At 43.5% G+C, this 27,011-nt stretch overlaps 5 protein-coding genes and 1 long non-coding RNA gene across 8 annotated transcripts; 2 read left to right on the forward strand and 4 right to left on the reverse strand.

The window, feature by feature from the left end:
• Positions 1–717: 717 nt before the first annotated feature.
• On the reverse strand, positions 718–1,408 carry LOC142991623 (uncharacterized). The gene is made up of 3 exons (XR_012960980.1): positions 1,321–1,408; positions 908–988; positions 718–791 (listed from the first exon to the last, which is right to left on the reverse strand). It is a non-coding gene; the product is annotated as an uncharacterized LOC142991623 (long non-coding RNA).
• A 687-nt stretch (positions 1,409–2,095) lies between these two features.
• Positions 2,096–4,759, forward strand: LOC142991649 (glutathione S-transferase omega-1-like). The gene is made up of 6 exons (XM_076141733.1): positions 2,096–2,231; positions 3,408–3,516; positions 3,615–3,837; positions 3,924–4,025; positions 4,119–4,225; positions 4,440–4,759. Exons 1-6 carry the CDS (start codon positions 2,204–2,206, stop codon positions 4,588–4,590), a joined length of 720 nt encoding a protein of 239 aa, XP_075997848.1. The 5' UTR covers positions 2,096–2,203; the 3' UTR covers positions 4,591–4,759.
• On the reverse strand, positions 4,251–8,489 carry itprip (inositol 1,4,5-trisphosphate receptor interacting protein). The gene is made up of 3 exons (XM_076141732.1): positions 8,258–8,489; positions 7,506–7,673; positions 4,251–6,984 (listed from the first exon to the last, which is right to left on the reverse strand). The coding sequence occupies exon 3, from the start codon at positions 6,918–6,920 to the stop codon at positions 5,307–5,309; it is 1,614 nt and encodes a 537-aa protein (XP_075997847.1). The 5' UTR covers positions 6,921–6,984; positions 7,506–7,673; positions 8,258–8,489; the 3' UTR covers positions 4,251–5,306.
• Positions 8,490–9,605: 1,116 nt separating this feature from the next.
• Positions 9,606–11,000, forward strand: ch25h (cholesterol 25-hydroxylase). The gene has a single exon (XM_076141797.1). It carries the CDS (start codon positions 9,666–9,668, stop codon positions 10,479–10,481), a length of 816 nt encoding a protein of 271 aa, XP_075997912.1. The 5' UTR covers positions 9,606–9,665; the 3' UTR covers positions 10,482–11,000.
• A 1,677-nt stretch (positions 11,001–12,677) lies between these two features.
• Positions 12,678–21,679, reverse strand: LOC142991621 (tumor necrosis factor receptor superfamily member 6-like). Of its 3 annotated transcripts, XM_076141691.1 has the most exons (9): positions 21,518–21,676; positions 21,198–21,304; positions 20,610–20,744; positions 20,411–20,528; positions 20,255–20,325; positions 20,055–20,147; positions 19,633–19,685; positions 19,095–19,113; positions 17,655–18,915 (listed from the first exon to the last, which is right to left on the reverse strand). In XM_076141691.1, exons 1-9 carry the CDS (start codon positions 21,559–21,561, stop codon positions 18,614–18,616), a joined length of 942 nt encoding a protein of 313 aa, XP_075997806.1. In that variant the 5' UTR covers positions 21,562–21,676; the 3' UTR covers positions 17,655–18,613. The 3 variants fall into 3 exon arrangements, with proteins under 3 accessions (XP_075997803.1, XP_075997804.1, XP_075997806.1); XM_076141688.1 differs by lacking the exons at positions 17,655–18,915; positions 19,095–19,113; positions 19,633–19,685; ... (2 more) ...; positions 20,411–20,528; positions 20,610–20,744 and adding exons at positions 12,678–14,015; positions 14,297–14,608; positions 14,889–14,978; ... (1 more) ...; positions 15,232–15,349; positions 15,431–15,565 and having other exon boundaries at positions 21,518–21,679; XM_076141689.1 differs by lacking the exons at positions 17,655–18,915; positions 19,095–19,113; positions 19,633–19,685; ... (4 more) ...; positions 21,198–21,304; positions 21,518–21,676 and adding exons at positions 12,678–14,015; positions 14,297–14,608; positions 14,889–14,978; ... (3 more) ...; positions 16,010–16,107; positions 16,291–16,410.
• A 1,192-nt stretch (positions 21,680–22,871) lies between these two features.
• Positions 22,872–27,011, reverse strand: LOC142991622 (tumor necrosis factor receptor superfamily member 6-like). The gene is made up of 9 exons (XM_076141692.1): positions 26,879–27,011; positions 26,571–26,677; positions 25,799–25,933; positions 25,600–25,717; positions 25,444–25,514; positions 25,244–25,336; positions 24,840–24,892; positions 24,313–24,331; positions 22,872–24,133 (listed from the first exon to the last, which is right to left on the reverse strand). The coding sequence occupies exons 1-9, from the start codon at positions 26,920–26,922 to the stop codon at positions 23,832–23,834; spliced, it is 942 nt and encodes a 313-aa protein (XP_075997807.1). The 5' UTR covers positions 26,923–27,011; the 3' UTR covers positions 22,872–23,831.

A 27,011-nucleotide genomic window follows, 5' to 3' on the forward strand; every position in this document is an offset into this window, starting at 1 on the left:
ATACATTTCTTATTGAGAGACATGTAAATCAAGCTGTTCATTCACAAATGCCCTGCACTGCATGCAGAAGAGCCCGTTCCTCTGTTTGAACTCTGGCGAAGTCCTTCTGCATGTCCCATAGTATGCTTAGCTGATTATGCTCCTCCATTTCTGCAGCCCGAGTGTCCTCTACAGCTGAGAGAAAGAGTCAGAAGAGGCTCAAAACAACTCAACTTGTGATGGAAAAATTACCATGGTAGAAAAACTTCATATCCTGTGTTTTACCTATCCAATCGTAGATGTGTCTCCTCACAGCCACAGCCACTTTCATATTAGCCAGCTGCTGCTCCACAATTGCATTCTTCTCAGCTATCAGTGTGGCCCGTCTGTTCAGCTGCAAAACCTTTTTCTTGTATTGCTGCACACGCTTCAGATACATCTGAATAGAGAGCATCAAATATATATCAGTCAAAGATAAACAAACTACACACAGCTGACCGCTAAGATCACATTTCAACTCATTGTTTACCTTGTACTGTAAATCCATGGATTTCTTCAAATCATTGATTTCCGTGAGATGCTGCAAAGGGTTCTAGGTTATTTATCAGACTTGATATCTTTGCTCGGTTTGATATTTCCAAGTGTCTTTAAAACTTCAATATAATATAAATGTCCTGTCAATGAAAGTGCCCAGCTGACTGATAAGATCACATTATTAACTCCTTGTTTACCTTTTCCTTTAAAGCCAGGACTTTGTCCAATTTACAAATGAGCTTGGACGTGTGACTGCCATGATCGGTCTCCTTGGGATGCTGCAAAGAGGAGAAAAGCAGTGGAGTGAAATTTTCTGGTAACTGGTGTGAATATCAGCATGCACCTTTGCCACCTATACTAAACCTGCTATTTATATGACTGAATCATTGTTTACCTTTTCTTGTAAAGCCGTGGATCGCTCCATATTAGACATTTGCATGGAGGTGTGACTGCCACAGTCGCTCTCCTGAAGATGCTGCAAAGAGGAGAAAAGAGGTGGAGTTTAAATTTCAGGTAACTTCAGACATTGTGAATATCAGCCAGTTTGTCACCTATGGAATAAAATATCAATGTGCATGATCTGTTGCCCATGTGCAAAGGTGCGTATTGATGAAGCAGTGCTACACCACACTGAAAGCTCTCACTCACATTATTAATAAATATTAGGCTATTTGTGCTTGGCTCGGCTGTGTTTTCTTTGAAATAACAGAATATTTTGACTTAATTCTCATCCCAATTTCCCTTTTATAATGCTTTCCCATTTCTTAAGGTCACAACCACAAATATTACTGTATACTAGTCACTGACTGCCTCCAGCTCTCTCTCCAGCCAGGTGAGGTCAGAAGCTGTCGAACTCTGGTCCTGCTCTGTTTCATCCACCATCTGTGTTCTACCAAGACCCTGCAAGAGAAAAAGGAAAGTATTAAAATTTATATATATGTGGATAACAGGTTTGTGTAATAAAAGCCAAGCTGGATTAGACAACAGCTTCCTTTACAGCAGCAATACTCACAAACATTTGCCTCGATTGCCCAGAGACAATCTCCAGCTCCTACCTAATATTCATGGTGCTGACATCATGCAGGACCATGATGTCATATCAGTGGATGGTGTGTGTGTGTGTGTTTGAAGTGGCATCATCGGTGAGATAAACTGTTTCTCCAGTGTTGATAGCCGTGCAGTATATAGTGAGGTAATGACTGAAGGCTGCTCTGCTCTAACTCCACCAAGATGCCACGGCTGACATTGTGGTCGTATGCAGATTCCCTCACATGCTGACTGAAGTAAGTTTTCTTATCAACAAACTCACAAACATTCTTGCTTGTTAAGTCTTGACTCCACCTGGAAAAGAGTAAAACGGCATAAAGGGGGTGATAAAGAAACGGTACATCGTGTGTGTATAAAGTGTACGCGCGTTAATGTGTTCATTTTACGTAAAAACTCTCAAAGGCATCTATGTCAACAAAGCTATGAAACCCCCATTCATTCACTGTAGCAGACAGACAGTCAGACATCTTGCCGCGTCTCCCTGGCGACCACCTCACCGACAACTCACCCCTCCATCTCATTGGCTGACACATGTGTGACGCGCCCACCCCTCGCAGCTCTCTTCCGCTCCTCCTTGCAGTACAGCTGCGCTTCGCATTTAAGTGTATTCATATCCAATAGATTTACCTGCTGAATCAGGAACATGGCTACTGAGAAGAGTTTTGCCAAAGGTAAGATTTATATCGTTTAAATTAAACTACCAAAAGTGGCATATTTCATCGATTTGTTTTAGATTGAACTAATAGTGATGACAATAAGACAGTTGTGAACTCGCGGTCTTGTGACATTGTAAAAATAACCACATGATCTTTCTGCCGAGTCATGGTGTACATGTGTTTGCGTTAAGTAACCAGTGCGATTGTTTTATCGTCTGTCATTACCAGGAGATATTAAGAGAAATAACGTGTTCTTTCCCCTGCACGGTATCTGGTATAGAATATATTAACATACATATTAACATTTTACCCAGTGACAGTTTGTTGTTGGTGCTGGTGTTCATTTCATTCAGTAATTGAAAGACTGGAATTTCAAGTTACAAAACAAAGGCACTGACACACCGAAATAGAAAATTATTAATGTTCATAATTAGTCCTACTTTTCTGCACTGTCGCAAAAAGGGGCTCAATCACAGCTTACTGACCAGGAAGACGTTTGTTTACTTAATGTTTCACAATAGATTATTCAACTATTAGCTGGCTGCTAGCTTGCTAACTCCACTAACAGCAGCCTCTCCCGGTGGCTCCGGGGCCGTCAGCCGGTGTTCGCTTGGTGCTGCGTGGGGTCCTTCGCGTCCCGCACACGCACACCTGTGCTTACGCCACCGCCACTCGGTTTGACTGAACACAAATGAATGCAGACGGATACGCGCTGTGGCCTGGTTAGAGTCAGATTAACTGGATGGGGTAAAGCATCATGGCCGCCCATTCATCTGAACGCTATTTCCAAACACTGAGTTTCAGCGCAAATAAAATACTATATAAACGTCGCTTGACACAACAAACTGTAATAAAGCGAACATCAAATATTCTTAATGCACAGACTTATAGTGTCAATTCCAATAGCCAGGACATATGATAGTTAAGACACCTGTCCACATAATTTTAGCCACGTAGCGCACTCCTTAATTCTGTTTGTGAATTGGCTCCCTCTTGTGATATTTTAGCATACTTGCAGTTCTTCTGGGCTATTCTGAGGCTTCAGCAGAGGATAATAATATGGCTTTAAAGCTGCAAGCAGAAGCCCTTAGAACCCTTTAGCTCTATAATACCTCAGTGCTTGAAGAAAAGCCTCAGAATTCAGTCTTCAAACTTGTTTAACGTAGAAACATTTTGAAATTTGTTTTTCAGGAAGTGCTTCCCCTGCTCCAGTGCCTGAAGGACTCATCAGGCTTTACAGTATGAGGTTCTGTCCCTTTGCCCAGAGGACTAGGCTGGTGCTCAACGCCAAAGGAATCAAGTAAAGTTTAATTATACTTTATTTTTAAAACATTCCACCTGTGCTGAAACATGAAATCTACTCTTTTGGTTGTCTTTAACTGTCAGTTAACATTTCAGACATGACATCATCAACATTAACCTCAGAGACAAACCTGATTGGTTCCTTGAGAAGAATCCTCTGGGCCTTGTCCCGACTTTGGAGACCTCTGCTGGTGAGGTGGTGTACGAGTCTCCCATCACCTGTGAATACCTGGAGGAGGTTTACCCCGAGAAGAAGCTGTTGCCCTCCAGTCCCTTTGAGAAAGCTAAGCAGAGGATGATGCTGGAGCATTTTTCAAAGGTATAGTAAAGTAAAAAATACACAAATGTTGTTCTAGTTAACATTCGGTTACAATCTTATGTAATAATTTTGTCTCTTTTGTACAGGTAACACCATACTTCTACAAGATCCCCATGGGAAGGAGGAATGGCGAGGATGTGTCAGGACTGGAAGCTGAGCTGAAAGTGAAGCTTGCCAAGTTAAATGAGGCAAGTTAACTTAAAAATGTGTTCAAATATGAGTTACTGTGATTGTTTGAGAATCATCCATGTGACTGAATTTATCAATGTGTATCTTTTTAGGACCTGGTCACTAAGAAGACCAAGTTCTTTGCCGGCGATGCCATTACCATGATCGATTACATGATGTGGCCGTGGTTTGAGAGACTGGAGATCTTTGAGCTGAAGCAGTAAGTACTCAACCTTCAGCAAATGTACAAATAAATAAAAACCTTTTTATTAATTTCAGGAACTCAAGGTACAGGGCAGTAAAAAAATAAAAAGGCCATAAACTGTTAGGTGCAGTACAAAATATAAAAGAGCAGGGAGTCACACAGAACACCATCTCCCATCTGAAATAGGAGAGTCTGAGCTGAATGTTTTGCTTCCCTTTGTCTGTCCAAGCTGCCTGGATGAAACCCCTGAGCTGAAGAAGTGGAGCGAGCGCATGTCAGAGGACCCTGCAGTCAAAGCCTCCATGTACAGCATGGACACCTACAAGGCCTACTACAAGACTTACATCGCTGGGAAACCCGATTACGACTTGGGTCTGTAACTCTGTGGAGGCGTGAAGGGGAGATCAACATGTGGGTGTGGGGAATGTTGTGTGTTAGGGAACACAGCTGTGCCGTTGGTGGATGTGATGAAATCGCAGTGGGTTTTGGTGTAATGTTGTATTTTTGATGTCCAACATTACTTTCTAATAAAAATGCAAAATGTAATCACCCCAGGGTCCAAATCTGTATTGATGCCTGTAACAGTGCAGAACACGAGGCTACACAGGGTGGGACCATTACTGAACACTGGAGGGGGACCAGAGGATGACATCAACACTGAGGCATTAACACTCTTACATGACAATATGAGGTTTTCCTTTCTATAAAGCAACATAAAATGAGAATTAAACATTTTAAATAAAAGATCTGATAGCTGCCATCAATGTTCGTAACAGTAGGCAGGGCAACAACACTTGATTTGTAAATTATTCCTGTTCATGAAGGCAGAATATGCGAGGTATCTGTTACCATAAACACTGAAAAGTCTTATTAAATGAAAAGATATATACTTGACACAATCTTCCCACTGGATTTTGCAGTGCAATCAGAATATAAAATATAGATCATGACAAACTGAAGGCAGAGGTCCGAGTTCAGCTGAAGACGTGAATGACTTGTCGAGTCTAAATCAAGCAGCTACAAGCAAACTACGTCTTGGAATAACCATGATAGATAAATAGTATCATCACTACAAAATTGCCAGGCAACGGCAAACTCACAAAGTATCGTCTCGTCTACGGTATGCAGCTCCGTTTGACACGAGCAGCATGTACTCCTGTATGAGCACAGGCGCATTCTTCAGCATCTCCTGGAAATGTCTGACTGTAGCAGCATGAAGTTCTCTCTGCAGCACCATAGAGCGGAACAGATTGACCGGCTCAGTCCTGCCAAACATCTCAGGGAGCTGGATCTCCTTCGGCACTTTGCTGTTCCCGATGAGAACGTGATGGAGCCTCTTCTCCTGCAGGCTCCTCTGCAGGAAGCCCAGCACTTCCCGAAGCCTTTGCTCCGTTTGCTCCATGCCCCAGACGGAGGGGCTTTGATTCAGAAGCTGGTGCAACAGTGCCGTTTTCAGGTGGTAGTTAGTCAGAGCGCTCTTCCCTGTCAACCCTGTTTGTTTCCTGTGTAAGAAAGTAACAATCTGGAGGCAGAGTAAGTGACAGGAATGTTGCGGTAGACGTTTAGCAAAGTGTTTGAGCAAGTTCCTCTCGTAGACGGCGAGAGAGAGAGGCCAGTACGGGTCTGGAGAGCTGTCGCAATCTGATGGGAAGTGCGAGACAAAGTAAGCATCTGTGTCCTCCAGCTGGACGACGGGAATAATGTTCATCACGATGACTTTCCCACAGCGGAATCTGATGGTCAGGGCTCCGGCCGCGTCCAAGTTGCGAAAAGTGACCTCAAAGTCGCGTTTGTGTGAAATCCGGCCCCAGGCTTTGGTCACAGAGATCTGGAACCACTTCATGACTTGATCTTTGGCCAGGTAAGGTGTGTTCTTAGAGCACAGCAGTTCATTAGGGGGGTAGTACGGTTTCGACCCATCGTTCCGACAATGCACAAGACAAAGCATGTCGTCTCCCAGGTTAGCAGAGCTGCAGAGACAGCTGCTCTCGTTCTCCCCGAGTCTGCCCACCTTGATCATACCGCAGCCCTGCATGTCGGGGGGCACGGCGCTGGACGGACCAGACCACAGGTGAAACTGGAAGGAGTACGGCTCCGGAGGTGAGAAAGGCACGAGGAGGTCGCACATTAAAGGCTTGCAAACCTTCCAGGACTCAAACATGCTTCCGACCCCGATGAAATCCCCCACTTCCATGTCTAAGTCCCGGTTGCACACACTCCTCAGAGACTCCAGCAGGTCGTCAGCAACACCTTCTGCAAACTCTCTCACCCTCCAGTTTTCATGGGATGAAGTATGAGTGCATCTGTCACAGAAGCGGCTCAGGATGTTCTTATCTATCACCATTGTGCTGGGGCTGATGGATCCGCTCTCTGACAAAATGTCTTCATCCTCAATCGGCCGGTTTTCAGCGTCTGCCAGATCCATCCTGCACATTTCGATAGCAATGAAAACGACCAGGAACACGGCGCCCCACACGTACCAACCATACCCATCATCTGAGCTGGGATCTTCTGACTTGGTCTCCAGCTCAGAGAGTTCTCTCTCCAGCCTGGCCTGCTCCTTCTCCAGCCTCTCCTCGTGCTCCCGCATGCGAGCCATCACTTCATCATCCTGCTCAGGCAGTGTGGAGTTCTCTTGAGGGAAGAGCAAAGGATGGTTTAATATGGCGGCGGCCACCACCATGCAGACTCGGGCAATGGCTCCCTGCATCTTCAACAAGGTGTCCTCCGAACACCTTCAAGCCCCGGAAGTCCAGTGAGCAGCAGATCAGGTTCTGAAACAGCAGAGGAGCAGTGAGTTTGATGCAGTTTGCTTGATGTACATTCGATCCAGAAGTACAAAGATGATAAACCAAACCCCTCCCTCTGTTCTGTGGCACAGCATCAAAGTGTGTGACCATGTTCTCAGTAGTGAAGACAGAAAAGGTACGTAAGCACTGTAAGCACATGTCATTTCTGTGAAGTGCTCCACCCATCATGCGGAAGCACAGACTGCACCTCTAAATATAGAGGCAGAGGGCCGAGTGACGCACAGCAGACTGTGACACACAGGAGGAAGGAAGCCTAGAGGTTACCAACATTCTGCCTGATAACGTTTACATCCTGCTGACATTCTGTGACAAAAGAATTGAAAATGGCTGCCCTCCTTGGCAAATCTCCCAAAAGAAGTTATGAAATCATTTATTATAACGGACTGGGCTCATTATCTAACCTCTTCATCACAGGAAGAGAGGAAACCACAGATTTCTAACCTGCCAGAGCAAATTAAAGAGACAAGTGTGTGTGCTGGACTTACCAAAGATGTTCTCGTTACACCATTTATGTCAAGGCTCTCACTTTGGGATCGTGCATGTTGAGCTGTTCCCCTGACAGCGGTGATGTCAGTGGTGTCAGTGGTGAAGCCGCAGTGGGAGGAACATTTCCCAGGAGTTACTCACTTGGAGTTTGTCCACTGTTTGCATTCCTGAGTCCAAACAAACACAGAGCAAGACCCCATGTTAGACTGACTACACTCCAAAATAAGAAACGTGAAAACTTTGCATTTCATAAGTTCCTGTCTGCATTTACATCATCATTTACTGAACAAACAACCCATGAAGTCACTTCCCCAAACAAAACATTAAGTACAAATAGGAATGTTATATTGTTTTATAACTCTTGTCTCTATTAAACCAATACTGATGCAAAACACCCAAAGTGACCAGACTGTGATGTGACTGATGTAGTTTCTGATGTCACTCTGCCAAGGGTTCACTCCTTAGTTGTCTTAGTAACAAAATAGAGTAATTCATGACGGAAATGTGGCGGTAGAGAAACATGAGTGCAGACCGATGAGTCAGAAACAAGCTGGACTCACGGAACAAAGCTGCGTTATGAGTTTAAATGTCCTTAAATCATCACAAAAGCAGAGAAAAAGTTCATAAATTCAAGGAGGAATTGAGGCGATGACAGTTTGACACAATGTGGAGAAAACAGATGCAAACTTTTACACGCGTGATCTCCATAGATGTGCAGAGGAACATACATGTGATGAGTTCACGGTCTTACCATTGGAGTTTTTTTCTGGGGAAATTCATGCTGATAAAATGTTTTCTTCGTTTATAAAAGAGGCTCCCAGTCCGCGCGTGTGTGTGAGAGAATGTGTGTGTGATGTTACGCGAGTGCCAGAGTTTCCTGTCTGTGCGCTCCACCCATTCTCACACACTCACTCCGCCCTGCTAAACCTTAACCCACCACCAGAGGCGCTGTAGAGCACATCGAATGCTGTTTCCGTTTGCGTCCACAAGGTGGCGCATTCGGCCTTAGAAAAACCAGATCATGGACAGAAAGCAAATCCTCACACCATACCGACACACACAACACACAGCGTGTTTATGTGGAGATGAGGAATTAATTATCAAAAACACATTCACAAGATTCGTTATTACTACAGAAAAGAAAACTCATGGAATGTGGGTAAAGGGACAATATCAGCACTCTTCTGATAGGAAAGGGGGAGTGCAAGGAAGAGAGAGTGAGGGAGAGAGAGAAGGGGGAGAGGGAAAGCGAGAGGGAAAGAGAGAGAGGTAGAGGGGGGAGAGAGAGAGAGGGGGGGAAGAGAGGGAAAGAGAGAGAAAGAGGGAGCGGGAGAAGAGAGGCAGAGTGAGAGGAGAGAGAGTGAGAGAGAGGGGGAGAGAGTGAGGGAGAGGAAAAGAGAAGGGGGAAAGGGAAAGAGAGGGGGGAGAGAGAGAGGAAAAGAGAAGGGGAGAGAGAGAGAGGAAAAGAGAAGGGGGAAAGGGAAAGAGAGGGGGGAGAGAGCGAGGGAGGGGGAGGGAGTGAGAGAGAGACAGAGAGGGGGGGGGGAACTGGAGAGGGGGGAGAGAGAGAGCAAGAGGGAGTGAAAGGGACAAACAAAACAATGAGTAATTGGGATTTCCCCCATGAAATCATGTGGCCTTTTTATCAGACTATGATAAGCTTATCAACTGATACAATTGACACGAAGAAGGAGGTTGGAATGATTTCCACATCTTAACTGGAGCGTTCCTACAGATCATTAGAACCATTTGTAAACAGTCAGAACTTAAACACCCAGTGTTGCATGTAGAACGGTAACACATTTAAATGCAATAAGAAAGTGTCAAATATGCTTAAAATCAATCAAATAATTCATTCAATGACGACAGTGAGCAGCACTTCTATTCTTAGCTGTGCGGGCTTTAGGGGGAAAACCATTAATTTCGATTCTCCTTTTTAACTTTCCATTTCTTTCTCTGATCTCCGCACTGCCGCAGCCCTGAGGCTTACATGCTGAAAGGCCACGTCTTTGTTCTCTCCTCCCACATGGAACTTCCCCTGTAGGAAGAACCTTATAAGGCTATTTCGCAACATCACTAAGCAGTACAATAAAACACCCGGCAAAAAGGAGCGCCTCAGTTCAGCGAACACACATCTGACAGCTCCACAGCCTTGAGGCATGGAGAACTCAACACACACACAGCTTCTCCTGCAGGGGCTCTGGGACTGTATGGGCGCCCGGCAGAGCCTCCTCACGTCTCCTCTGTTCCCGGTTTGCTTCTCATTGACTGTCTACCTGGGCTGCTGCCTGCCGTACATATGTCTGGATCTACTCTCCTTAAAAGTTCCTGTGATACGCCGGTTCAAGATCCAGCCTCAGAGCAAGCTGACCTGGGCCATGGTGTGGAGTTGCACCTCCAACGTTTTGTTCAACCATTTTTGCTTCATCTTTCCCTTATCGGCGCTGCACTTGTACTGGAGGGATGTGGTTCCTCCGGCGCTGGCGCCTGAGGTCTACGCTGTGGTCAGGGACATCTTCGCCTGCCTGCTCCTCTTCGACACCCAGTACTTTGTGTGGCATCTTCTTCACCACAAAGTGCCGTGGCTCTACAAAACCTTCCACAAGGAGCACCACCACTTCACAGCCACCTTCTCCATGAGCACGGATAACGCCAGCGTCTGGGAGACCCTGAGCCTCAGCTTCTTCTCCGTGGTGACACCTGCACTCCTCGGCTGCCATCCACTCACAGAGATGCTCTTCTTCATTCTCCACATCTTCCTGTCTGTCGAGGCTCACTCAGGATACGACTTCCCCTGGTCTCCGCACAGAGTGGTGCCCTTTGGCCTCTACGGCGGAGCTCCGCATCACGACCTCCACCATCTCAAATTCAGGGTGAACTACGCTCCGTACTTCACGCACTGGGACAAACTGTTTGGGACACTGCATGGAGAGGAAACGGAGACGGAGCCCAAGAGGAAGAGGAAGACACTCTGAGGACATGGACTTGATCTGACATGTGAAAGACTCTTTAAGTTTGTTGTTAAGTCTAAAGGAAGAAACATGATGAAGCAAAAATACTGATTATGAATGTGATGACCCTCATGGACCTTGAGAGGATGGAATGTAGTTTAAGATAAAAACATTACTTAGTGATTTTGATTTGCTGTCAAAACACTGAAAAGACTCTGGACTATTATAGATACTGAATTGTGATACTGTGATATGAACTTTGTGATATTTATGTTATTTATTTCAGTCTTTTTTTGTACATGGAAAATATAAATATAATTTAATCTGAAAGAAAACTATAACGTGGTTGTCGTGGTTTGATGGATGGATAGATAGATAGATAGATAGATAGATAGATAGATAGATAGATAGATAGATAGATAGATAGATAGATAGATAGATAGATAACGCCCCCAGCAGATAACATCTACTGCCCAGACGTTGTGAAAGAGCTTTGAGGGGTTTGTTTCACGCTCACTTACCCAATAAAGCAATGAACCATCAGTGAAAGGGCTTCTTCCTGCTCACTCATGTTTCACAGGCGTAATAATCTACGGCGTCATGCAAAGCCTTGTTCGGTGTAGAGTAACTAACATTGCGTCACACACTGAGCACATTACTTCAGAAAGTCAAATCCCAACTTGTTCACTTTCCTTAGAATCAGCCCACAGGCAGGGAATCAATTTGACAACTTTCCATTGTACATTTCCTGTGACTTATTACACCTTGTTTATGACTGTATTTTTGAAGGTTCTTGTAAGTTGAGACAGTATATGTTATTATGTTATCTGATTACCTGGTATTCAAAGGCAGCAGGAAAAGGAACAAGTTTAGATAGGATATGAAACAAAGAGTAGAGGAGGCAGTTTGAACGTGGAGCTGTTATCTGCACAGTGGCTTCATCTGCTCTTCATTGATCTGAGCCATGTAGAGGTGGAGGTCTGACATATGATGGTGCAACCCGTTGTACCCCCATGTCTTTAAAGTGAACAGAAACAGATCACATCAAACTGGTGTGACGCAGTAAAACCTGAACTAAACAGTAATCCAAGTTTACAAAGTGAGAAACAGAATACTCAGGCTTGATTTTGTGTCTAGGTGTGATCGGCTACACGCCAAAATACCGCAACGTGAAATAACCCGTTTCCTCCCCCACATGAGGCAAGGCCCGGTCATCTGATCCGTCCCTATGTGGTCTGATTGAGCAATAAATTACAGAAAGAGGGAGCATTTACAATAAATGAATTCTGAGGAAATCAATTTCAATACCAAATATATGAGGTCAAAATGCTTAAAATAGCTTTGTTAGCAATGTTGGAACAAAAGAACTGTAACAACTCAACCCTCTCATGTTTCCACTCACAGAGAAACACAGTAAACACACATCTGGCTCTAGTTCGGTGAACGCTTGAGGACTTTGTCATAAAGTCGCTCTAATTGCTATCTGATGTGGAAAGTGTGTGAATCTGATACAGTCTGGGTCTGATTGTAGAGCACCCCCGCAAATCACTGCATCAGCATAGTGAAACCCAAAGCCTCTGGCTCTGCGACGTTCAAGGGCCAGTAGGAAAATTCAAGGACAGACCGCTGTGAACAAACAAATCTGCTCCATTACAGCAGCCATGACTCACATCTGTGCAGTTCCAGCAGTTGGAGGAAGTTTTGTCCTAAAATCACATTCGGCAAAATCTGATCCTATTTACCTATCATGTCTGTCAAAATACATCATCCTTCTGTCTCTGGGTGTGTTGCTGATAGTCGTGACTCACAGTGTAGGAGTTTGACTCCTTCCTATAACCTTTGACCTGTTTCACGTCATGATTGAGGGAGTCATTTTGACGCACAAGCTATAGGATTCACTGGAACTCTTACATGGAATGTGGTAATATGGAAGTAGAATAAGGAGAAATTGTCACCAAGTGATGTCAAAGCACTGGCTCACTTCCTGTCGACCCTTCAGGCAGTGAACCATGGAACTGGTTCACCAGCTGGACTGTTGACTGACTGATCAGGTCTTAAGTTACCAGTGAATAAAGGACAAAATCACAAATAAACCAGACTAAACAACAATTCAAAGTCTTTGCCAGTGAGTTTTAGGATGTGACTCGATAAAGGAGTCTTTAGTTAGTTAGTCTTTAAAAAGAGTTTTGGGCACAAAGTTTATTTCAAACCAGCAGCACCACATTGTAGACACACACACACGCACGCACGCACGCACGCGCACACACACACACACACACACACACACACACACACACACACACACACACACACACACAGTTTGATCACATCAATGCACATTACAGCTTTCACACTCTAACACTCTGGAGTACAGACTTCTTCATATGTGGCTTTCTGTAATGAGCAACTGTGATTGGCACGTGCTACCTGCATTCCTAACTAGCATCGCCGTGACAACTGTAAACCAGGAGCGTGAAAAGTCACAATTTCACAATAAGGGTAGATGTGTGAACATTTAAGAACAGCAAGAATGTGTTGCGTGACAGCATGACTGTGGAATAAACCCTGACACACTTTCACCTGCTGCAACAAAGCAACACCCTGCAAGGACACTGACACTCCTAAATGGAAAACACCCCGTGAAAATGACCGGTTTAGACATCCCTTTCACATTTCATCATACAGCTTTAAAGATGCCTGTATTAACTCATCTGTGTAACAAAACAGGGACATCATGTCCACTAAGTCACTGTGTTTAATTCGATTTTGTGCCAACTTGATTTTGCAACATGGAACCTGCGGGGCTTTTCTTTCAGGTTCCATATTAGTCATTATGTCAGCAGTGAAACTACAGAATTGGCAAATGCTCCATCTGAACAACTAAACTTAGATCCCAGACTGGTTCGTCTGCAGTCTGTCTCCAAACGTGTGTTGTTCCTCTTCCTCCACTTTCTAATTTGATGACAGATTTTCTGTTTCTCGCATTCAGATTCTTTCATTTTAGAGTTAGATCGTCATTTTAGATCATTCGATCGACTAATAATCATGTTTAGAACAATCTCTCCCAGTATCCATCAGTCTCACAGATACAGTGATTGTCATTTATAGTGAAATTTAAAATTCTGCACTCAAATTCTAATTCATAAAGTGCAAGTTCAGTTAGAAAGACACCCAGGAGACAGAATGATGTCATCGTTTGTCTGAATGAATGAATTAATCTTCACTCATCTTAAAAGGTAATCATTCACAGATGAAATCAGGCAGGACTGTTGGATCTATTAGAGATGTCTTGCAGTAGTTTCATCAGTTTCTCCTTTGTGTCCTTCTTCTTGCTGCTCTGTAACGCCTCCACCAGAGCCCTGGAGGCCCCACTACCTTGCTTCTCTATCCAGTCGCCCAGGAGCTCCAGCGTTCGCTCATGAGCGTCACTCGGGTGATTCAGCTCGCTGTTCTCGATGTCTATCTTCATATCGCTACGCAGTGCCACATCCCTCATGACCATCCATCCCAGGATGTTGGCGATGTCGGTGAGGTGCGGAGTGAGATCCACATCTGGTACTAAAGTGAAGAGGAACAAAGGGAATTTGATTCAGAAAAGCAAAAACAACAACAACAACAAAACTGTATTGATCCAGTATAGACATCACAACTAATACTGATCAATATATTGTTACTGAAGTAGAGCCTAATTAAGAAAATTTGAGCCTTATCAAACAAAATTAACGGAAAGTAAATTTGTAAAAATGACTTTAGACTCCCAGGAGTTAAGCATTAATTCGACAATTTTCTGGAGAATATATGGGGTTCTTGTGCCCCCTGCTGGTCACTGAAATACCTACACTGAGGCTTCATAGCAGGACTGTGGGGTCCATTAGACTTGTCTTGCAGTAGTTTCATAAGTTCCTCCTCTTTGTCCTTCTTCTTGCTGCTCTGCAACGCCTCCACCAGAGCCCTGGAGGCCCCACTACCTTGCTTCTCTATCCAGTCGCCCAGGAGCTCCAGCGTTCGCTCATGAGTGTCTCTCGGGTGATTCAGCTCGCTGTTCTGGATGGCGGTCTTCATATTGCTACGCAGTGCCACATCCCTCATGACCGTCCATCCCAGGATGTTGGCGATTTTGCTGCGATGCGGCATGAGATCCACATTTGGAACTAAAGTGAAGAGGAACAAATGGAATTTGATTCAGTAAAGCAACAACAACAACAACAAAACTGTATTGATCCAGTATAGACATCACAACTAATAGTGATTAATATATTGTTACTGAAAAAGAGCCTTTATAATTTCTTTTAAGCCTAATAAAATAAAAAAATCACGCAAAGTAAATTTGTAAAAATGACTTTAGACTCCAAGGAGTTAAGCATTAATTCGACAATTTTCTGGAGAATGTAAGGGGTTCTTGTGCCCCCTGCTGGTCACTGAAATACCTACACTGTCGCTTCTTGTGCCAGATGAAAATCCAGATAACAAGTATAACAACAATTGCTGCAGCTGTGCCAACAATTGCCGCTGTCTTTCCCCCTGAAACACAAAATTATCACATCTTTACTGCCAACAAAGATCAAAGTGATTCTGCTTATCAGTATCATGAATTCATTCCTTTGAGACGTTGCAGATCCAGATCTCACCTCCACTCTTCTCACTGCAGACTGTGTCACTGGTGGGCGTGCAGTCCTCCTTCACGCCAGCATCGCCGCAGCTTTGAGGAAAAGGAAGAACAACACCTGTAACACAACTTCATCCTGATAGAAGATGATGAAGAAGAGGGACTTACTCTTTGCACAGGAGGCAAACTTTGCAGGGCTGTTCACTATTGGTGCAATAGTGATTCTGTTTACATCGACACACTGCGTCCCTGGCACGGCTGCATCTCTCTGCCTCTTCCAGACCGTCTGAAAGGAAAAGATAATGTGGGAGGGACTTCATTTAGGATCCTAGTTCCTAATATAGAGGGTAAAGGGTGACATCTGTACCGTCTGGGTGTTGGCAGGACGTGCAGGGTTGACAGTTCATTTGGGCGTTAGGGTGACTGCTGTACGTATCAGGGGGGCAAGGGTCACATGTTCGGTCATCTGGAGTGTTTTTGCAGTGTTTCGTCAGTCGGAAACCTGCAGATGAAACAAGGCAGCAACAGAAGACGGTCGTTATGGAAACAAGTTGATTAAGGGCTTAATGTCTGGATAACATCAAGTTCTTTGGCATTAGTGACACAAACACTTACTACTACTGCACAAACAACTGGCCATCTTGTGAAAAACAAAGTTTTACTTAATTTGTCTTCATGTTTAAGAGCTATTAGAGGCTTTTGATGGAGTTCAGAATGATTCTGCTTACAACATACAGTGTCAGTGAGCTATTCTGGAGGCAAATGACATGAAATGAAGATGAAATTCAGTTTAAATTTCCATGTCATCACTTCTGCTGCTTGTGATTTGACTGCTGTTCAAAGCCTAGAGCACTTTGAGCTGCCTTACCTCAACGATAACAACAATAACACGGATCGTTATTATTATCTTAAGTTTTATTGCGTTTAAATCAAAGGCAGGACCCACTTGCACCGCACAGGCAGCAGGATCTCCCCTCATGGATGTAGGTTCCATCCTGACACAAGGAGCGGAATATCCGTTTTAAATCATAAGATTGAGTCCCGCTGTGAGGAGAGAAAAAGAGGAAGGGCGAGGACATGAAAGTGAAACGTTTTAGCCATTTATACGATGATCTCCATCTTTACTGTGCTTCTTTTTCATTGTAGCTTTGGATTGTTGGGTTTAAGAATGTACACAAACAGATTTTGGTTTAGTTTTTCAAACATTCCATCGCGGTAGTTACTCACCAAATCAGAAGCGACGAGATCACACATAAGACCGCGGGCCGCATCGTTTGGTTTGTTGGCGTGCCTTCAGTGAGTCGCGACACACTCTCACTCAATCACACACACACACACACACCAAACTCAAACTGACAGCAGTAACCACGCACGCGCAGAAGCTAACAAAAGCCCCTTAAAGGAAATTCCCGGAAACAATGTTTTCTTCAATTCTATTTCTTCTTTTTTAGTATATTGGATTAGTTATTCTGTAGTGTTAGACGTTTTGTAGTTCGTTACTTAATTATGACATCATTTTAGTTGGATTTTCATTTATTTATTTATATTATTTACAGAGTTGACTGGTCGCTACTAGTACTCGTATTGCTCTGTGAAATGATGGTGATTTTGCAATATATCTGTAGCTATTGTTTTGGATGTCATTCTTGAAGTGAAAAAATAGGATTTCAACAGTTACTATTAACGTTAATTATTAATAAAGAGTTATTAGTAAATAAATAATTGCTTACAAATGAGGGGATGTTGCTCTTTTGCAGCTAAGCTACTTCATTCATCTACATACATTCCAGAGTACATGAAGCTCCAGAAGTCCCGACTTTCATATGTGTAGTCATTCACACCAAGCAGTTAAGACACAACAACCACATGCGTAGAGATTCTAAATGAAGTTTGTGGAGGAAATCAAAGCCCTTTGAGTTGCACAAAATGGACAAACTAGGCCAGTGTGCAGTCATCGTGTGCCTGATTGTGGTTTTGAAGCGTAGATCAGTGCCCAACCTGCTCACCTGATTTGGCCCTTTCAGACATTAAACACTTCCTACACAAGAAAAAGGCATCAGAAGGAACCCGGTCGGCCTTGAATATTGATGAGGTAACAATGAACAGCTTTTACAAATAGGAAACACTGCACATTCAAAGGTAGATATCTACAATAGACCATCAGATAAGTGCAGATTTAACACTGGGGAAAGACATCATCATCATCATCATCATCATCATCCTCGACCGGTGTGGTCTGGCCTGTTGACTGACTGATCAGGTCTTAAGTTACCAGTGAATAAAGGACAAAATCACAAACAAACCAGACTAAACAACAATTCAAAGTCTTTGCCAGTGAGTTTCAGGATGTGACTCGATAAAGGAGATTTAGGAGGAACTTTTTTTTGGCACCAAGTTTATTTCAAACCAGCAGCACCACATTATAAACACACTGCTTAAAGCTGAAAGTCAAACGGCAATTGAGCTCATCTGTAAATCACACAGTAAAGGAAAAGATATTTGATAGAACGGAGTCACATATATAATATAATAAGATATATTTCATCTATAAAGAAAAGCTGTATACCAAGCTTTTTACACACACACACACCCACCGACCACACACACACACACACACAGTTTGTTCACATCAATGCACATTACGGCTTTAACACTCTAACACTCTGCAGTACAGACTTCTTCATATATGGCTTTCTGTAATGAGCAACTTGGCACGTGCTACCTGCATTCCTAACTAGCATCGCCGTGACAACTGTAAACCAGGAGCGTGAAAAGTCACAATTTCACAAAAAGGGTAGATGTGCGAACATTTTAGAACAGCAAGAATGTGTTGCAGCAAGTGATGGCTGTGGAATAAACCCTGACACACTTTCACCTGCTGCAACAAAGCAACACCCTGCAAGGACACTGACACTCCTAAATGGAATGCACCCCGTGAAAATGACCGGTTTAGACATCCCTTTCACATTTCATCATACAGCTTTAAAGATGCCTGTATTAACTCATCTGTGTAACAAAACAGGGACATCATGTCCACTAAGTCACTGTGTTGAATTAGATTTAGTGCCAACTTGATTTTGCAACATGGAACCTGCGGGGCTTTTCCTTCAGGTTCCATATTAGTCATTATGTCAGCAGTGAAACTACAGAATTGGCAAATGCTCCATCTGAACAACTAAACTTAGATCCCAGACTGGTTCGTCTGCAGTCTGTCTCCAAACGTGTGTTGTTCCTCTTCCTCCACTTTCTAATTTGATGACAGATTTTCTGTTTCTCGCATTCAGATTCTTTCATTTTAGAGTTAGATCGTCATTTTAGATCATTTCATCGACTAATAATCATGTTTAGAACAATCTCTCCCAGTATCCATCAGTCTCACAGATACAGTGATTGTCATTTATAGAAAATTTAAAATTCTGCACTCAAATTCTAATTCATAAAGTGCAAGTTCAGTTAGAAAGACACCCAGGAGACAGAATGATGTCATCGTTTGTCTGAATGAATGAATTAATCTTCACTCATCTTAAAAAGTAATCATTCACAGATGAAATCAGGCAGGACTGTTGGATCTATTAGAGATGTCTTGCAGTAGTTTCATCAGTTTCTCCTTTGTGTCCTTCTTCTTGCTGCTCTGTAACGCCTCCACCAGAGCCCTGGAGGCCCCACTACCTTGCTTCTCTATCCAGTTGCTCAGGAGTGTTAGCGTTCGCTCATGAGCGTCTCTCGGGTGATTCAGCTCATTGTTCTCGATGTCTACCTTCATATCGCTAATCCGTGCCACATCCCTCATGACCGTCCATCCCAGGACGTTGGCAACCTCGGTGAGGTGCGGCGTGAGATCCACATCTGGTACTAAAGTGAAGAGGAACAAAGGGAATTTGATTCAGAAAAGCAGCAGCAAAAACAACAACAACAACAACAACAAAACTGTATTGATCCAGCATAGACATCACAACTATCACTGATCAATATATTGTTAGTAAAATAGAGCCTGAATTTATCTGGAACATTAATCAGAGAGGTTTGCTTACCTGTAAGATTCTCCATCTCCTGAGAAACAGAAGAACAGCGTCAATATAACATGAACGACAACAACAACAACAATAATTATAATAATAACAACAATACAAAGACCTTTCAAATCCCTTATCCTAATGTAAACAATTTCCAAATCCAAATGTTAAAGAGATGAACCCTATAGCTCTCAACCTGACTGACTACAAGGCTTGATTGACAATTTCTGAGCCTGACGCATATAGAACAGAGCCAGTGTTAATATGAACACACACTAAAGAGAAATGATGTCGTCAAAAAAGAAGGAGAAGCTCAACGGACTGCACAGAACGTAGACGCACTCATGCAACAACACGAGAGCAGAAGCACAGTGAGGACACCGACGTTGACAGACAACTAACCTGCACCTCCCTGTATAGAAAGGGCGAGCTTAGGGCAGTATGACAGAGGGAGAGAGAGAGAGAGAGAGAGAGAGGCAGGCCAGTCAGGAGGAGAGAGAGTTAGTGGGTGGACAGAGGTTAGAAGAAGATGAGTCGGTGAGTTTGAACAGCTTACCTTCTCAGTCGGGCCGCCACTATCCTGGACTGATCTCTGATTTCTGTTCAAGCCTGAGATTCATGATGTCATACAAAGGACACACACACACACACACACACACACACACACACACACACACACACAGAGCATATTTAGAGGCAGTGATTAAGTCTGAATGTTAAACTGGAATATGAACTGATCTTTACCCACTGCAGTCTGGATTCGTGTGTGTGTGTGTGTGTGTGTGTGTGTGTGTGTGTGTGTGTGTGTGTGTGTGCATGCGTGCGCAGTACAGCTTTTTGTACGTCCAATGAAAAAAACTTCACTGAAAAGTACAACTGTAAAAATGACTAGACTCCAAGGAGTTAAGCATAAATTCGACAATTTTCTGGGGAATATAAGGGGTTCTTGTGCCCCCTGCTGGTCACTGAAATACCTACACTGTCGCTTCATGCACCAGACAAACAGCCCGATTAAAACAAGTACTACAATTGCGGCAGGTACGCCAAGAGCAATGGCCAGCGTGTTTCCCCCTGAAACACAAAATCATCACATCTTTACTGCAAACAAAACCCAAAGTGATTCTGCTTGTCAGTATCATGAATTCATTCCTTTGAGACGTTGCAGATCCAGATCTCACCTTCACTCTTCTCACTGCAGACTGTGTCACTGGTGTCTGTGCAGCCCTCCTTCACACCAGCATCGCCACAGCTTTGAGGAAAAGAAGGAACAACGCATCAGTTCAACACCTGTAACACATCTTCATCCTGATAGAAGATGATGAAGAAGGTCTTACTCTTTGCACAGGAGGCAAACTTTGCAGGGCTGTTCACTATTGGTGCAATAATGATTCTGTTTACATCGACACACTGCGTCCCTGGCAGGGCTGCATCTCTCTGCCTCTTCCAGACCGGCTGAAAGGAAAAGAGAATGTGGGAGGGGCTTCATTTAGGATCCTAGTTCCTAATATAGAGGGTAAAGGGTGACATCTGTACCATCTGGGTGTTGGCAGGACGTGCAGGGTTGACAGTTCTTCTGGGCGTTAGGGTGACTGCTGTATGTATCAGCGGGGCAAGGGTCACATGTTCGGTCATCTGGAGTGTTTTGGCAGTGTTTCGTCAGTCGGTAACCTGCAGATGAAACAAGGCAGCAACAGAAGAATGTCACTATGGAAACAAGTTGAAACAGGGCTTAATATCCGGATTACATCAGGATTTTTGGCATTAGTGACACACACACTTACTACTACTGCACAAAGAACTGGCCATCCTGTGAAAAATAAAGTTTTACTTGATTTGACTTCATGTTAAAGAGCTATTAGAGGCTTTTGATGGAGTTCAGAATGATTCTGCTTACAACATACAGTGTCAGTGAGCTATTCTGGAGGCAAATGACATGAAATGAAGATGGAATCCAGGTTATCACTTCTGCTGTTTGTAATTTGACTGCTGTACAAAGCCTAAAGTACTTTGAGCTGCCTTACCTAAACGATAACAACAATAACAACAATAACACGGATCATTTCTGTGATCTAGAGGCGTCAGTTGTGTTAACATGTCGTTTAAATCAAAGGCAGGACCCACTTGCACCGCACAGGCAGCAGGGTCTCCCCTCATGGTTGTAGGTTCCATCCTGACACACCGACCTTTTGAAGCGAAATATCCCTGTAAAATCATAAGATCGAGGCCCGCTGTGAGGAGAGAAGAAGAAGAAGGGCGTGGACATGAAAGTGAAAGTTTGTACCGCAGAGTCAAATTAAATAACAAAGCCATTTATACGATGATCTCCCATTTACTGTCCTTCTTAATCATTCTAGATTTGGATTGTTGGGTTCCATACTGTACACAAACGGATTCCGGTTTCGTTTCCAAACATTCAATGGCGGTTAAACAACTTTACTCACCAAATCAGAAGCGAGAAGATCACAAATAAGACCGCGATCCGCATAGTTTGGTTTGTTAGCGTGAACTGCGTGAGTCGCGACAACCACACACACACACACACACACACACACACACACACATAAGAAACTAAAACCACCAGCACCAGCACCACCGCCGCCTTCAGAAACACGACGCATGCGCAGAACGTGCCGAAAGTCTCTTGAAGGAAATCCCCTCCCGGAAACAATGTTTTCGTAATTTCTTTTTTTGTTGTTGAGTGTATTAGATGAGTTATCATGTTGTTAACGTTTTGTAGTCCGTTATTTAATTATGACATAATTGTAGCTTGATTTTCATTTATTTATTTATATTATTTACCGAGTTGACTTGTCGCCAATAGGGGGCGGTATTGCTCTGTGAAATGATGGCGATTTAGGAATCTAGCTGAAACTATTGTTGTGCATTTGATTGTTTAATTAAAAAACCCAATTTTAACAATGACTAATATTAATGTTACGTTCTCGTATTTAATGCCTTCATTCCTGTACATAGATTTCAGAGTACATGAAGCTCCAGAAGTCCAGACTTTCATATGTGTAGTCATTCACACCAAGCAGTTAAAACACAACAACCACATGCGTTTAGAAATTCTAAATGAAGTTTGTGGGGGTATTCAAAGCCCTTTGAGTTGCACAAAATGGACAAACTAGGCCAGTGTACAGTCATCGTGTGCCTGATTGTGGTTTTGAAGCGTAGATCAGTGCCCAACCTGCTCACCTGATTTGGCCCTTTCAGACATTTAACACTTCCTACACAAGAAAAAGGCGTCAGAAGGAACCCGGTCGGCCTTGAATATTGATGAGGTAACAATGAACAGCTTTTACAAATAGGAAACACTGCACATTCAAAGGTAGATTTCTACAATAGACCATCAGATAAGTGCAGATTTAACACTGGGGAAAGACATCATCATCATTATCATCAACATCATCCTCGACCGGTGTGGTCTGGCCTGTTGACTGACTGATCAGGTCTTAAGTTACCAGTGAATAAAGGACAAAATCACAAACAAACCAGACTAAACAACAATTCAAAGTCTTTGCCAGTGAGTTTCAGGATGTGACTCGATAAAGGAGATTTAGGAGGAACTTTTTTTTGGCACCAAGTTTATTTCAAACCAGCAGCACCAAATTATAAACACACTGCTTAAAGCTGAAAGTCAAACGGCAATTGAGCTCATCTGTAAATCACACAGTAAAGGAAAAGATATTTGATAGAACGGAGTCACATATATAATATAATAAGATATATTTCATCTATAAAGAAAAGCTGTATACCAAGCTTTTTACACACACACACACCCACCGACCACACACACACACACACGCACACACACACACAGTTTGTTCACATCAATGCACATTACGGCTTTAACACTCTAACACTCTGCAGTACAGACTTCTTCATAAATGGCTTTCTGTAATGAGCAACTTGGCATGTGCTACCTGCATTCCTAACTAGCATCGCCGTGACAACTGTAAACCAGGAGCGTGAAAAGTCACAATTTCACAAAAAGGGTAGATGTGCGAACATTTTAGAACAGCAAGAATGTGTTGCAGCAAGTGATGGCTGTGGAATAAACCCTGACACACTTTCACCTGCTGCAACAAAGCAACACCCTGCAAGGACACTGACACTCCTAAATGGAATGCACCCCGTGAAAATGACCGGTTTAGACATCCCTTTCACATTTCATCATACAGCTTTAAAGATGCCTGTATTAACTCATCTGTGTAACAAAACAGGGACATCATGTCCACTAAGTCACTGTGTTGAATTAGATTTAGTGCCAACTTGATTTTGCAACATGGAACCTGCGGGGCTTTTCCTTCAGGTTCCATATTAGTCATTATGTCAGCCGTGAAACTACAGAATTGGCAAATGCTCCATCTGAACAACTAAACTTAGATCCCAGACTGGTTCGTCTGCAGTCTGTCTCCAAACGTGTGTTGTTCCTCTTCCTCCACTTTCTAATTTGATGACAGATTTTCTGTTTCTCGCATTCAGATTCTTTCATTTTAGAGTCAGATCGTCATTTTAGATCATTTCATCGACTAATAATCATGTTTAGAACAATCTCTCCCAGTATCCATCAGTCTCACAGATACAGTGATTGTCATTTAAAGTGAAATTTAAAATTCTGCACTCAAATTCTAATTCATAAAGTGCAAGTTCAGTTAGAAAGACACCCAGGAGACAGAATGATGTCATCGTTTGTCTGAATGAATGAATTAATCTTCACTCATCTTAAAAGGTAATCATTCACAGATGAAATCAGGCAGGACTGTTGGATCTATTAGAGATGTCTTGCAGTAGTTTCATCAGTTTCTCCTTTGTGTCCTTCTTCTTGCTGCTCTGTAACGCCTCCACCAGAGCCCTGGAGGCCCCACTACCTTGCTTCTCTATCCAGTTGCTCAGGAGTGTTAGCGTTTGCTCATGAGCGTCACTCGGGTGATTCAGCTTGCTGTTCTCGATGTCTACCTTCATATCGCTACTCCGTGCCACATCCCTCATGACCATCCATCCCAGGACGTTGGCGACCTCGGTGAGGTGCGGCGTGAGATCCACATCTGGTACTAAAGTGAAGAGGAACAAAGGGAATTTGATTCAGAAAAGCAGCAGCAAAAACAACAACAACAACAACAACAAAACTGTATTGATCCAGCATAGACATCACAACTATCACTGATCAATATATTGTTAGTGAAATAGAGCCTGAATTTATCTGGAACATTAATCAGAGAGGTTTGCTTACCTGTAAGATTCTCCATCTCCTGAGAAACAGAAGAACAGCGTCAATATAACATGAACGACAACAACAACCACAATAATTATAATAATAACAACAATACAAACACCTTTCAAATCCCTTATCCTAATGTAAACAATTTCCAAATCCAAATGTTAAAGAGAACCCTATAGCTCTCAACCTGACTGACTACAAGGCTTGATTGACAATTTCTGAGCCTGACGCATATAGAACAGAGCCAGTGTTAATATGAACACACACTAAAGAGAAATGATGTCGTCAAAAAAGAAGGAGAAGCTCAACGGACTGCACAGAACGTAGACGCACTCATGCAACAACACGAGAGCAGAAGCACAGTGAGGACACCGACGTTGACAGACAACTAACCTGCACCTCCCTATATAGAAAGGGCGAGCTTAGGGCAGCATGACAGAGGGAGAGAGAGAGAGAGAGGCAGGCCAGTCAGGAGGAGAGAGGGTTAGTGGGTGGACAGAGGTTAGAAGAAGATGAGTCGGTGAGTTTGAACAGCTTACCTTCTCAGTCGGGCCGCCACTAACCTGGACTGATCTCTGATTTCTGTTCAAGCCTGAGATTCATGATGTCATACAAAGGACACACACACACACACACACACACACACACACACACACACACACACACACACACACACACAGAGAGCATATTTAGAGGCAGTGATTAAGTCTGAATGTTAAACTGGAATATGAACTGATCTTAACCCACTGGAGTCTGGATTCATGTGTGTGTGTGTGTGTGCGCGCGTGTGCAGTACAGCTTTTTGTACGTCCAATGAAAAAAACTTCACTGAAAAGTACAACTGTAAAAATGACTAGACTCCAAGGAGTTAAGCATAAATTCGACAATTTTCTGGGGAATATAAGGGGTTCTTGTGCCCCCTGCTGGTCACTGAAATACCTACACTGTCGCTTCATGCACCAGACAAACAGCCCGATTAAAACAAGTACTACAATTGCGGCAGGTACGCCAAGAGCAATGGCCAGCGTGTTTCCCCCTGAAACACAAAATCATCACATCTTTACTGCAAACAAAACCCAAAGTGATTCTGCTTGTCAGTATCATGAATTCATTCCTTTGAGACGTTGCAGATCCAGATCTCACCTTCACTCTTCTCACTGCAGACTGTGTCACTGGTGTCTGTGCAGCCCTCCTTCACACCAGCATCGCCACAGCTTTGAGGCAAAGAAGGAACAACGCATCAGTTCAACACCTGTAACACATCTTCATCCTGATAGAAGATGATGAAGAAGGTCTTACTCTTTGCACAGGAGGCAAACTTTGCAGGGCTGTTCACTATTGGTGCAATAGTGATTCTGTTTACATTGACACACTGCGTCCCTGGCAGGGCTGCATCTGTCTGCCTCTTCCAGACCGGCTGAAAGGAAAAGAGAATGTGGGAGGGGCTTCATTTAGGATCCTAGTTCCTAATATAGAGGGTAAAGGGTGACATCTGTACCGTCTGGGTGTTGGCAGGACGTGCAGGGTTGACAGTTCATCTGGGCGTTAGGGTGACTGCTGTATGTATCAGCGGGGCAAGGGTCACATGTTCGGTCATCTGGAGTGTTTTGGCAGTGTTTCGTCAGTCGGTAACCTGCAGATGAAACAAGGCAGCAACAGAAGAATGTCACTATGGAAACAAGTTGATACAGGGCTTAATATCCGGATTACATCAGGATTTTTGACATTAGTGACACACACACTTACTACTACTGCACAAAGAACTGGCCATCCTGTGAAAAATAAAGTTTTACTTGATTTGACTTCATGTTTAAGAGCTATTAGAGGCTTTTGATGGAGTTCAGAATGATTCCGCTTACAACATACAGTGTCAGTGAGCTATTCTGGAGGCAAATGACATGAAATGAGGGAGGCAGTAGTCGAGTGGGTAGAGCTTCGGCTCAGAACCAGAGGGTTGCCAGTTCGAGTCCCTGCCGAGGTGCCCCTGAGCAAGCCCCCTCAATTGCTCCCCCCTCTGCGAAGGGTGGTAATATAATGTAATGTAAGTCGCTTTGGATAAAAGCGTCTGCCAAATGATCGTAATGTAATGTAATGAAATGAAGATGGAATCCAGGTTATCACTTCTGCTGTTTGTAATTTGACTGCTGTACAAAGCCTAAAGTACTTTGAGCTGCCTTACCTAAACGATAACAACAATAACACGGATCATTTCTGTGATCTAGAGGCGTCAGTAGTGTGAACATGTCGTTTAAATCAAAGGCAGGACCCACTTGCGCCGCACAGGCAGCAGGGTCTCCCCTCATGGTTGTAGGTTCCATTCGGACACACCGACCTTTTGAAGCGGAATATCCCTGTAAAATCATAAGATCGAGGCCCGCTGTGAGGAGAGAAGAAGAAGAAGGGCGTGGACATGAAAGTGAAAGTTTGTACCACATAACAAAGCCATTTATACGATGATCTCCATCTTTACTGTCCTTCTTAATCATTCTAGATTTGGATTGTTGGGTTCCATAATGTACACAAACGGATTCCGGTTTCGTTTCCAAACATTCAATGGCGGTTAAACAACTTTACTCACCAAATCAGAAGCGAGAAGATCACAAATAAGACCGCGATCCGCATAGTTTGGTTTGTTAGCGTGAACTGCGTGAGTCGCGACAACCACACACACACACACACACACACGCACACAAGAAACTGAAACCACCAGC

This window comes from Genypterus blacodes, unplaced genomic scaffold (genome assembly GCF_046128005.1).
Source record: "Genypterus blacodes isolate CSIRO-AG114 ecotype Tasmania unplaced genomic scaffold, CSIRO-AGI_Gbla_v1 ptg000020l_1, whole genome shotgun sequence".
In the NCBI taxonomy this organism is placed as follows: domain Eukaryota; kingdom Metazoa; phylum Chordata; class Actinopteri; order Ophidiiformes; family Ophidiidae; genus Genypterus; species Genypterus blacodes.